This window comes from Oratosquilla oratoria, chromosome 21 (assembly GCF_046742065.1).
Source record: "Oratosquilla oratoria isolate Oo_2021 chromosome 21, ASM4674206v1, whole genome shotgun sequence".
NCBI classification, from domain to species: Eukaryota; Metazoa; Arthropoda; class Malacostraca; order Stomatopoda; family Squillidae; genus Oratosquilla; species Oratosquilla oratoria.
Genome location: NC_134797.1, coordinates 49350049 through 49361659, shown reverse-complemented (window position 1 = coordinate 49361659; position 11611 = coordinate 49350049). Strand labels below are relative to the sequence as shown.

The following is an 11611-nucleotide window of genomic DNA, read 5'->3' as shown; positions in this document are numbered from 1 at the left end:
AGACCCTCTCTCTCTCTCTCTTTCACTCTCTCACACGCTCTTTTTCTCTCATACTCTCTCTCTTTCACACACACACTCTCTCATTCTCTCTCTTCTGGGTCCATGTGCCAACAACAACAATCTTGTGGTACTATTTTGATATCTAATATGTACATATTGATTTATCGAATAAATATATATATGTTTGTATATGTATATATTTATATATATGAATGATAACCTTTTGTATACTCTATGAAAAGAACGTTACAATTAGTTCTGTTGAACCAGAATATTATGCTCATTTGTACAAAAAACAAATGCACAGATTGCTCACAAGTCTCGTGGATACAGTGGATGCGTGAATGGGATTTGGGAGGATGACACTTTTGTTGGGTACAAGGAGAAGTTTTTGAGTCAGAAGAAGGAAAATTAAATACACGAAATAAATCTCAAAGTCAAATGATAAAAAAGGAGGAAACTCAGGAGGTGAGGTAATATCAACAGCCGTACCTATGATAGACGGTTTGTGGTCTCAGGCTTGGGTGGATACTGCGACCTCTCCCACCCCACACACGTAAGATACAGATGGGGGGGGGGATTTGACCTATTGCGATGGCACCGCGAGGTCTCTGGTGGTCAATTGTCTCAAGGACACGAGCGATACTGAGGGAAGTGCTGAGAGGTCCTGAACGGGACCTCCGAAGGACTTTTGGACTTCGAAGTAGCACCGTAGTGAGATGGCCAACATACTGATGGTGTGTCGTTCTTCCTGTCAAGTCTCCTCTTCAAAAAAAATGAAGAAAGAGGGGGACCGAGCAGTTCGCTGTTCCTGTCGCCAATGTGGACGGAAGACGAGGAGGGAAAGGGGAAGAGAAAGAGGGAGGGGAGAGGAGGAAGGAGGGGAAGATGGAAGGACGGAGGGAGGGAGGGAGGTAGGGAGGTGTCCACACTTCACTGGTGTTTGTTCGTGCATGTCATATGTTGGCGACATGTAGCGAACACGAACACACCTGTAAGTGAAACCATCATGATGGCAACTTTTTCTTCCCCATAATTCATTCCCAAGTCTAGATTTTGCAGAAAAAGAAAATGGAAGAGGCCACAAACCTTGCAAAGAAAATGTACGGCATGGTAAGGAAAATCATAATCATACACATAAACAAATTAGTAAATAAACAATTGATTGAATAAACAAAAATAGAAGTCTTTAGTACAGAACGTGAAGACTTCACAAAATCAATTCGGAGATTATTCCTCGAAGCAGAGAGAGGAGTTGTACATGAATAACAAGGGTGAATGTGGGTGGAAAGGGATTGGAGGGTTGTGGGGTTGTGGGAGGGGGTGGTTATTAAACGATGGGAGTGGTGGTTGTCATCACACGATGCAAAGGATATATCACAATGGCATATCACATGATACCCTTAACGCTAAAAGATTCCTGTGCATTTCTAGTTCAACTTCCAATCCTCCAGCTCGTCGATGATCGCCTCCTCCAATGTCCAGAGGGAAAAAACAAGAAAGGAAAAAATGTTGTATACATGTAAAACAGAGAGAGTTTTGATTTGGTGACCATCGACGTGCATACGTCATAAATGATGTACAAAAGACATGAGTTTCGGATCGAGACCATCGCTGTTGCTGCTACTGCCGGTGGCTGGCTTGCTGGGTAAGAGGAGGAGCAGCATCGAAGACACTTCGACCGTTCTTCTGGCAGTCTCCGGGTCCTCCAGTTCTCTGGTGAGGTTGGGCTTCGACGGCCTTGTTGCCGGCAAACGAAGGCTGGGTCCGAGCGAGCATTTCGACCGTTCTTCAGGCAGAGTCTTCGGGTCCTCCAGGTCTCTGGTGAGGTTGGACTTCAACGGCCTTGTTGCCGGCAAACGAAGGCTGGGTCCGAGCGAGCATTTCGACCGTTCTTCAGGCAGAGTCTCCGGGTCCTCCAGGTCTCTGGTGAGGTTGGACTTCGACGGCCTTGTTGCAAGACAAACGAAGGGCTGGTCCGAGCGAGCAGCGCAGCGACTAAAGAGAGTCGAAGGTCTTTTTTTTCACATTCGTCGAGGTCAGGCAGACGCGTCACGGTGCCAAACGACCTTAAATTTTCCTAGATCACGAGGCACTCTCACATTTGTCCGTCAGCACTATAGGGACACATTAAACAATCAAAATTGTAAACTATATATCATCATTTGTATATCTCGCAAGGAATACACTAGGTTACACACGTGTCATGGTCTGTGTATCTCGCAATGAATACACTTGGACATACAATATACAGGATTAAAAGTTACATATGAGCTTATAGGACTTGCGAAATGTATTAGAAAAGACGCCCAATAACCTAGTAAGGCTTCGTACGACAGCCTTTTACAAACAAGTAAAAAAGAAAAAGATCCGCGACATAGAATGTCACTTCTCTCCCTCTCTTTGACGGCTTCAGACACCAGAAGATTTTCTGACAGATCGAAGACAGACATGATCGAGGGGACGGCGGGCTGGACTCGGCGGGCATCCCTCGCAGTCACCAGAAAATAATAGTAATAGTAATAGTAATAGAAATAGTAATAGTAATAAAAATAGCAATAGTAATGATGATGGTAATAATTGTGAAGATGTTGATGTGATGTGATGATGATGTGATGTGATGATGGTATGATGTGATGTGATGTGATGTGATGTGATGTGATGATTGTTATGTGATGATGATGTGATGGTGTAATGTGATGATGTGATGTGATGATGGTGATACGGTGTGATGTGATGATGATGATGATGATAAAAATGATAAAAAGACAGAGCCGACATCCCTGGTGTTTGGGGTTGCCGCTGCCGCCTGCCCACCGGTCCCAGGCACTACAGTCTGCTTCCTCTCGGGTCGGTACTCAGCACTCACTACCGGCGCTCGACCGGCACTCCTCTTCTCCAAAACCGTCTTCACCGCAATGGACAAGAATGGCGTATGTACAGCGAAGGGATGACTCTCTCTCTCTTTCTCTATGGCCTACTTAATCCTAGTAATTTTTCTATATCATCTTAGATCCACCTATATTGAACATACATGATGATAACACTGGACTGGCTAAACAAGGTATAGTATGCCTGTGTGTGTGTGTGTGTGTGTGTGTGTGTGTGTGTGTGTGTGTGTGTGTGTGTGTGTGTGTGTGTGTGTGTGTGTGTTTGTGTGTGTTTGTGTGTGTATATATATATATATATATATATATATGTGTGTGTGTGTGTGTGTGTGTGTGTGTGTGTGTGTGTGTGTGTGTGTGTGTGTGTGTGTGTGTGTGTGTGTGTGTGTGTGTGTGTGTGTGTGTGTGTGTGTGTGTGTGTGTGTGTGTGTGTGTGGCTGGAGTAGGAGAGTCCCTACCTACACGTAAGTAGATGCTTACCTAAGGTCATTCATTATCTTCTTCTTATCTTTAATACTTGGATGAGATATGTACAGACGATCTTGACCTCCCGTCTCGGGGGCTGGACCGCTTTGGCAACAAATAACACGAGAGGACAGACAGACAGACAGAAAGACAGACAAAGTTTTTCGTTGTGGCAACCGCGCCGCATGGGGAGATGGGTGGATGGAGTGATCTGGTGAGGGAATAGAGGATGGATGGATTGGGAGTTGGGGGGTGGGAGTGGGTGATGGGGGTGATGGTGAATGGGGAATAGGGATGGGGTGATTGGGGTGATTGGGGTGTCAGGTGGTTTGTTTTGGTGTGTAAAGGGTATATGTGTGCGTAGGGGGTGATGTGTAGAGAATGGCAGCGAGGGGGTGGGGGTGAGGGGGGATGGGGGCTGTGAAGTGGGTGGTTTAAGTGTGCCCGGAGTCGTGTGATGGAGTGTGGGAAGAAAGATGTGGCACAAAACAAGCCCCCACCTTATCAGGTGCTGTCACGGATTTCAAAATATTCCGTACGATAAAAAAAAAAAAATGTCGTTCTTGACCGAATCTAATCGAAATTTGTGGCAAAACAAAGTACTGCGATTCTACTTTTCCTGGGGCGTGCTATTACAGATCGCAAAAATATATATAATCATGAAACTAAATAAATTAACATATATGATTGAATTTTAATTTCATACGCAATTCAACTGCAGTGTTTGGCCGGACATCTGCTTATTACTATTATCATAACTTACTTGTTTATTTATGTATTTATTTGTTAATTCATTTGTTTGTTTGTTTATTCATTTAGTCATCTATTTATTCATATCAAAGTAACAAACATGAATGCCATGTTTCTGTATCTCAACTCTCACCCCTCCCTCCGTCGTATTCAAAGTTTTCTGTTGTCAGAGTATTACAAACAGGTGTGGACTCTACTTCCAACAATCAGCCAACAAGCCAACCTAGCAGCCCACCTACAGGGGGGCTGCAAGTTTGGCTACCAATGTGTGTGTGGGGGGGAGGGGGGCTACATGCGCGGGGCAGCCTTGGCAGTCAAGGAGGATCGATGGATAATTTCTCCTCCCCCCCATTCCCCCACCCCTCTGCAACCTCCCCCCCTCCTCCTCCTCCTCCCTTCCAACTCACTTCTCCTCGCCCTGCACTCTCCTGCCTTCCTTCTTGATCCGTTTTCCTTCTCATCCCCTCCTTTCTTCTCTCTTTCTCTTTCTCTCTCTCTCTCTCTCCTTCTCTCTCTCTCTCATTTGAAATATTTTCCTAAACTGCTACTCACTCGCGCCTCCTCTCTGGAGCCTTGCTCGTCCCGTCAAATTGCACACTTCTTTCGTACTTCGAAAAACCACCACCTCCTACGAAGTGGAACCCAAGTCTCGTCCTCCGCGTGACGTCAGGGCGCAACAAAAACTCGAGTTCGTCGGGGACCACGACACGTCCATTGTCCAATCCAACAACGTCTAGTGCTTCTCGTGTACGAGACTCGAACTGGTCTGTCCTTTCCTATTCTAACAACATAAACATCCGTAGATTCGACCCAATGAAATCATCGACAGATTTTATTCTGGCTAACGCCATGCGACTCTAGTCACTTACGGGACTCCCCCCATCGTTAATGACCCTTGTAGGGGTCGTCGTGGTCACTGTCAGGCGGTTCCAGTCACCTGAGGGGTGAACCCTCAAACCCCCAATGGAATTCGCCCACTCGATATGGGTGTGCAGTAAATCTAGCTGTGGCAAGCACAAAGGGAGAATTCAATGTACGATTCCCGTCGCAGGGCCTCGGCCTACACGGGACCTTAACGTGTCTAGACCGGGGTGGTTCCGAGGTCGGTCCAATGGAAGAAAATCGTCAGCGTTTGGAAGATAGAAAGAGAGAAAGAAAAAAAAAATGAAAAGATGAAGAAAAAGAAGACGAAGAAAAAGAAAAAAAAGAAGAAAAAAAGCAGAAAAAGAAAAAGAAAAAGAGGAAAAAGAAAAAGATACTATATATATATATATATATATATATATATATATATATATATATATATATATATATATATATATATATATATATATATATATATATAAACTCAGCCACTGGGACTCGTACCCTTGACTATTCTGCTTATTATCATTGCAGAGCAAGGACGCTAACCCACTACGCCTCGACCAACCACCGATGGAAGGATTGGACCAATTTCCCAACGACGTTGGCGTGGCCTAGTAAATGTCCTTGGGGAGAACTGTTCAATTCCTTTTAATGACGGTCGTGCCGCAGTAGGTTAGCGGCCTTCTTCTACAGAATAGTCAAGGATTCGAATCCCAATGGTGGAGCTTCTAAATCCATTTGTCATAAATTCACATACCCCCTTCCCCTTCCCCGTCCTTCCGCTCGATCCACCACGGAACGGAAGAGGTCCAAACGTCCACACAAATGGAGCTTCAAAGGTCCACATTATTCCACTTTCCCCGAAGTACTGATGGCTGTCTTCCACCTCCTCATGGGTTCAGAGGGTTAGACACCTCAAGACGTCGGAAGTAAGCCTCGAGTGCTGACCACGTGACCCGTCCTCCGTTCGGCCTGCTTGCGTCGGAATGCGTCAGTTTCGGCGTGGGGCAGAGTGATCTAAAACAGACTTCCCACCCACCCGCCAACTAACCCACTAGGCCAGCCATCTGTAGAAGTCTTCCAGTCAAGAAGGAAGAGGAGGAGGAGGAGGAAGAGAAGGAGGAAGAGAGAAGAGGGAAGAAGAGAGAGGAGGGAGGAAGAGAGAGGAGGGAGGAGGAGAGAAAAGGGAGGAAGAGAGAAGAGGGAGGAAGGTAGAAGAGGGAGGAAGAAGGAAAGGAGGAAGAAGAGGAGGAGAAGGAGGAGGAATAGAAGGAAGAGGAAGTGGAGGAAAAGGAAGAGGAGCAGCAGAAAGGGGAGGAGGAAGAAGGAGGGAGAAAAGTAAAGGAGTTTGAGGAAGAGGAGGTACTCTGCTCGATAATGTGTCACCAAGCCATTTGGTGAACTTTGAGCGTGTCTTCTGTAGTCCTTCCTGGCATCCCTCTCTTTCAATTCTACTTTCCATCTTCGTTCTTGGTCTGAACAGTCTCGAGTTATTTGTTCATGAAAAAGGTCCCATGTCTTCATACTAACTCTTTTACTTCCTTTTCTTCTCCTCTTCTTCCCCCTTCCTCTTCCTCCTCCTTTTCTTCCCCCTTCCTTTCTTCCTCTTACTCCTCTTCTTCCCCTTTTGTTCTTCCTCTTCTTCCTCCTCTTTTACTTCCTCCTCCACTACTTCTTCCCCCTTCCTTTTTCTTCCGCCTCCTCCACTTGTCTTCCCTTTCTTCCTCCACCTACTCTTCTTCTTTCCTCTTTCCATTCTTCTTCCTCCCCATCCTTCCCCCCTTGTTTCATATCGTCCATTTCATCTTACTTACCCCTTTCCTCTTATTCCTCCTCCTCCTTCTCCTCCTCCTCTTCCTCTCGTCCCTCCCCGTCCCTTTGCTGGATCTACCTGGGATCCCTAACCCTCCCGACCTCACGCTCTCCCTGCTCCCGAGGACCCTCACCGGCTCCTGATCTGCATGTCGGGTTCTCTCTCTCCCTCTCTCCCTGCCGGTCCCTCTTTGTTTTCCCGGAAATAGCGCGTTCTGCAAGTCCCTCTCTGCCTCCTGCCGCCTCCGTGTCGTCTGTGGAAGCCCGCCCGGCAGCACTCACGAGCAGCCCGTGTCAGTCACAAAGGCGGGAAGGGGAGGACAACAACAAGCAGAAGCGGCGGCAAAATACAGAACTGATAAAGGAAAAAAAAAAGAAATAGAGAGAAAGAGAGAAGGAAGGAGAGATTTCAAAAAATGATCGAACGAACAGTTAGGGATGAATGGAGAGAAAGGAAGAACAGGAGGTGAAGGAAGAGGAGGAGGAGGAGGAGGAGGAGGAGGAGAAGGAGGAGGAGGGGGAGGAGAAGGGGCCTGTAGCAAGGTAGAGTAGAGGACAGAGGATAGCAAGGTAGGGAAGGAAGGAAAGTGGAGAATGAGGAAGAAAAAAAAAAGGAACAGATTGAAAAGGGAAAGGAGAAGGTGCAAGAGTAGGAATAGTGGAGCAAAGAGAAGAAGGAGGAATAGGAAGAGTAAGGAGCCTACGCCAGGAGGTGCGTACCTGCGGCCGAAACCGTCACCTTTACCCCATGTTATTAGAATACTGGGGTAGGTAAAAGTCACAGCCGGGAATCGGAGAAGAGTGCAGGGTCGAACCCACGATTAAGCAAATGCGAAACCAACACGTTTCCATTTACGCCACCAGTTCAATCAGGAGGAGGAGGAGGAGGAATAAGAAGGAAAGGAGGAGGAATAGGACTAGAAAGAGGAGGAGGAGAAATGGGACTGGAAATAGGAGGAGGAGGAGGGGGAGAAGGAATAAGAAGGAAAGGAGAAGGAGGAGGAATAGAACTAGAAAGAGGAGGAGGAGGAGGAGGAATAGGACTAGAAAGAGAAGGAGGAGGGGGAAGAATAGGACTGGAATGAGGAGGAGGAGGAGGAGGAGGAGGAGGAGGAGGACGAGGACTAGAAAGAGGAGGAACTAAGGGAAGCAAATGTTTGAATAGCCATGAATCAGATATTACAAACGATACTGCTGGCGAGAGCAGCTGGCGGGAGTCACTCTTGTGCAAAGAGACGTGGAGGTCCCCCCCTCCCCCCCCGGGCGGGCAGGCCAGCAGCAGGCACTGCGGGAGCAAGAAAAAAGAAAAAAAGAAAAACCAAAAAAATGGAAAAAAGGAAAAATGCACAAAGAGAGAACGGGAACTGCAAAGGAAGGAAGGCAGGCGAGGTATAGACTAGGCACCAGCTGGCCTACTGTGGCACAGTGCCACCGTGAGAGCTGCTCACGCGAGTGGCTCTCGTGTCGAAGGCCGCGAGCAAACGAGTGTTTCGCGCCCAGTGGGGCCATTAGCATGTGGCGAGTGAGGGAAGCACAACTCTCATGAGAGTGGTTCACGCCAGTAACCTTGCAAGTGCTCTCTCCAATCCACAATAGGGAATAAACTCGACTCAAAAAACTACCTTTACGTGTGGGGACAAACCGGGCGAGAAGGGAGGGAGGGAGGGAGGGAGGGGATGGGGACAGGAGAAGCCCCCCCCCCTCCTCCCACCACCAACAATAATCTCCGGGTCCGGTCGAGACCCCTGTCATTCCCGGAATCAATCCGGCCCGGAGTTGAACAGAGAACCGAGCGATGAGACCCATCGTCCCCTACCCTTACCTCCCAGAACCCACTCACTAAACTAGATCTACCTAACAACACTCTTTGCGGAAAACCACAGAACTTAGAACATCCATTTAGGTGGTGGGACCATCTTCTAGGTGAAATAAAGGGGAAGTGGGCATATGGAGAGGAGTGGAGAACTTTGGAGAAACATTTTACACTTTAGCCGGAGAAGATAAAGACATTATTCCGGTGGCATTCGGTAAAGGGGAAAAAGTCCGCCAAGTTGATGGTGAGAGGGCGTTCGTGGTGGGTGAAGGTTTATGGCGGGACTGAATCCAGACCTTTCTCCTTTCCTTTCTCCTCCTCCTCCTCCCAATTCAGGATTGGCAGACACCTAAGGACCAGGAAGCCATGAAGGGGATGGTCTAATCGAAAATACTTCCTCCCTCCCCTCCCCACTCTCCCTCAAACATTTTCCATATCTCTCTTTCTCTCTCTCTCCCGTCCGGGCTACACGGAGAGACCCTTCCGACACATACATAAGATTGTTCGCCATCACATAAAAAAAAGGACCATCAGACTGCAGGAGAAAAGTAGAATTTCGATAAGAAACCCTGAGGAACCTCGCAGTACCTCTCTATACTGAAAGATTTTTGTCACAAAAATTGTATAAAACTGGCATCTGCCTATCCACATTCGCTGGCTGACATCTATCTCACCCCAAAATATATGTATTCTGAAAGTAAAGAACAATTAAACAAGTATATAACCAAACTAAGTGGGAAAAACAAATACGTACACATGTTAGTGACCTCCCCAAGAAACTCGCTGCTTGATAACGATAACGATATTCAAGAGCAAGAACATTAATACCATCATCAGCAGAAATCAGCCAAAGCCTTCGAGTGGATTGTACACACAAGGAGACCAGTCGGCAGGCCCAGGAAGAGGTGAATATAGAACATTCCAGAAAATCTGCAGATTCTGGAAACCACACTGGAGGAGGGCGATGAGAGGAAGCCTTACGCAGATAGAAATGAGTGGAGAAGACTTATCAATATGGATAGGGCTTAGTCCTAACCAAAGGATGGTGGGCAGGTGTGCAGGTGAGCAGGGGCGGACGGGTGCACTGTCAAGACCAAAATACTCATAATGTTACTATTACACAATCCTACGGTATCGTCTGTAACCTTAGTTGTAACGAGAAAGCGGGTACCCAGGCCTGCGGTGGGGATCACTGACTGAACACACCACGTTTTCGTATCACATAAGTCGACGTGACGTTAAGTGACGGTAACCCGATCGTGGGGAAGGGGGGGAGACGTGCGTGATAAAAAAGACGACGAGTCGGTATGGATCTGAGGTTGGTTACTGTTTCCTGACGTTGAGGATGAGGGTTGGAGCTACGTAGGTTACTTGTTGACCAATTGGGAAGCTTCTTTGGTGCTGAAGGTGGGATGATCGGGCGTGTAGTATGTGTGTGTGGGCTTTGAAGTGAATGCAGGTGAAGGGTTAGGTGTTTATGCCTTATGTAGTAGAGGGTAGGGAGGGGGGACTGGAATTAGGAACATGAAGGAGGAGGAATGGGAGGGGGAGAGGAAGGGGGAGATGGAGTAAAACAGTGATATGGAGGGGGAGAAGAGGGTAATGGAGGGAAACAGGGACATGGAGGGGAGAGGAGTGTGGTGGAGGGGAATAAGAGGAGGGACGGGAATGGAGACAGGAACGGGGAAGATCAGAATTACCGGTAGGGTTCTCCTTGTGCCCTCTTCAACACATCGGCGACACATCCTCTGCCAACTTCGGCTTCACCAACGCCAGCCGGTTTTATCCAGCCGAGGGGCGCGAGGGGGGGTCAACGTCGAGGGGGGGCCACCTGTCACGAGGGAAAGGGGCCCCTGTATCCGCCCACACCCCCGTCCTTCGGTTGAATAAAATCTCCCTGCGGCAGAAGATGGTACCGTGACGAAGGTGGGGCGGTCAAGTCAAGCACAACAGGCTTTCATGATAATCGTTAACATATCGATGAGGGCGTTTCTTTTCTTTCTTATTTATTTTCAGCAACAGAAGACGGTGAAGTCACTAGTTCCAGCTGCGGTATCTCTCAGTTCGTTGAGGACTCCAGCAGGTAACGAAGGGGAACTGAAGCCATGGACATGATCCCGCCAGCAGGTGAGTCAACTAAAGAGGAAAGGCCGCACCCCTGGCAGCAACAGCAGAAGCAGCAGCAGGGGCGAAGCAACGCCGGCGGCGGCGGCAAGAGGGAACGACGCCAGGAGCTCTCGAAGTCGTCCATCAGGTGTTGACGTCATACCAGTCGTTCTTGAAGGGCACGGCGGCATCCTTCCACGTCACGCGGCCCGTCTCAGAGTCTCGACGGCTGTAATGCAACAAAGAGCGTTAGTGAAGGGGGTAATGGGGGCAATTGGGACATTGGGGCAATTAGGGGTAATGGGGACAATGGGGGTCAGAGGTGAAATGGGAACAATGGGGATAATAGATGTAATGGGGCAATGGGGACAATGGGGCAATGGGGACAATTGGGGCAATGTCAGTAATTGTGGGCAATGGGGGTCAGTGGTGAAATGTAGCGAATGGGAGCAATGGGAAAAAAGGGAATAATAGGTGTAATGGGGCAATGAGGACAATGGGGGCAATTGTGGGCAATGGGGCAATGCGAGTAATTGGGGGCAATGGGATGCACAAGAGGAGCTAAAACAAGGCAACCGGGTTAAGCATGTCACACGATGGACCGGACACTTGAATGGGCCACTCGATGGTCTACTGCATATACGGGAGGAAAAGGAGAGATAGATAGATAGATAGATAGATAGAGAGAGAGAGGGGGGGGAAGAGAGAGAGAGGGGGGGAAGAGAGAGAGAGAGAAGGGGGAGGAGAGAGGAAGAGAGAGAGAGAGAGAGAGAGAGAGAGAGAGAGAGAGAGAGAGAGAGAGAGAGAGAGAGAGAGAGAGAGAGAGAGAGAGAGAGAGATTAGGGTAAGGAAGCGGTTCACTCCAACTTGACGGAGACTCCTTCTGCCCGTGTTGCTGTGCAGATGCGAG

General features: G+C 48.1%; 1 protein-coding gene across 1 annotated transcript in view; it reads right to left on the bottom strand.

The window, feature by feature from the left end:
- Positions 1–5475: 5475 nt before the first annotated feature.
- Positions 5476–11611, bottom strand: part of LOC143036903 (protein tipE-like) — a 219720-nt gene continuing 213584 nt past the window's right edge. Inside the window, exon 3 of the mRNA XM_076204854.1 lies at positions 5476–10930. Within this exon, the coding sequence (XP_076060969.1) occupies positions 10846–10930 (85 nt within the window). The 3' untranslated portion in view covers positions 5476–10845. The remainder of the gene's footprint in view (positions 10931–11611) is intronic.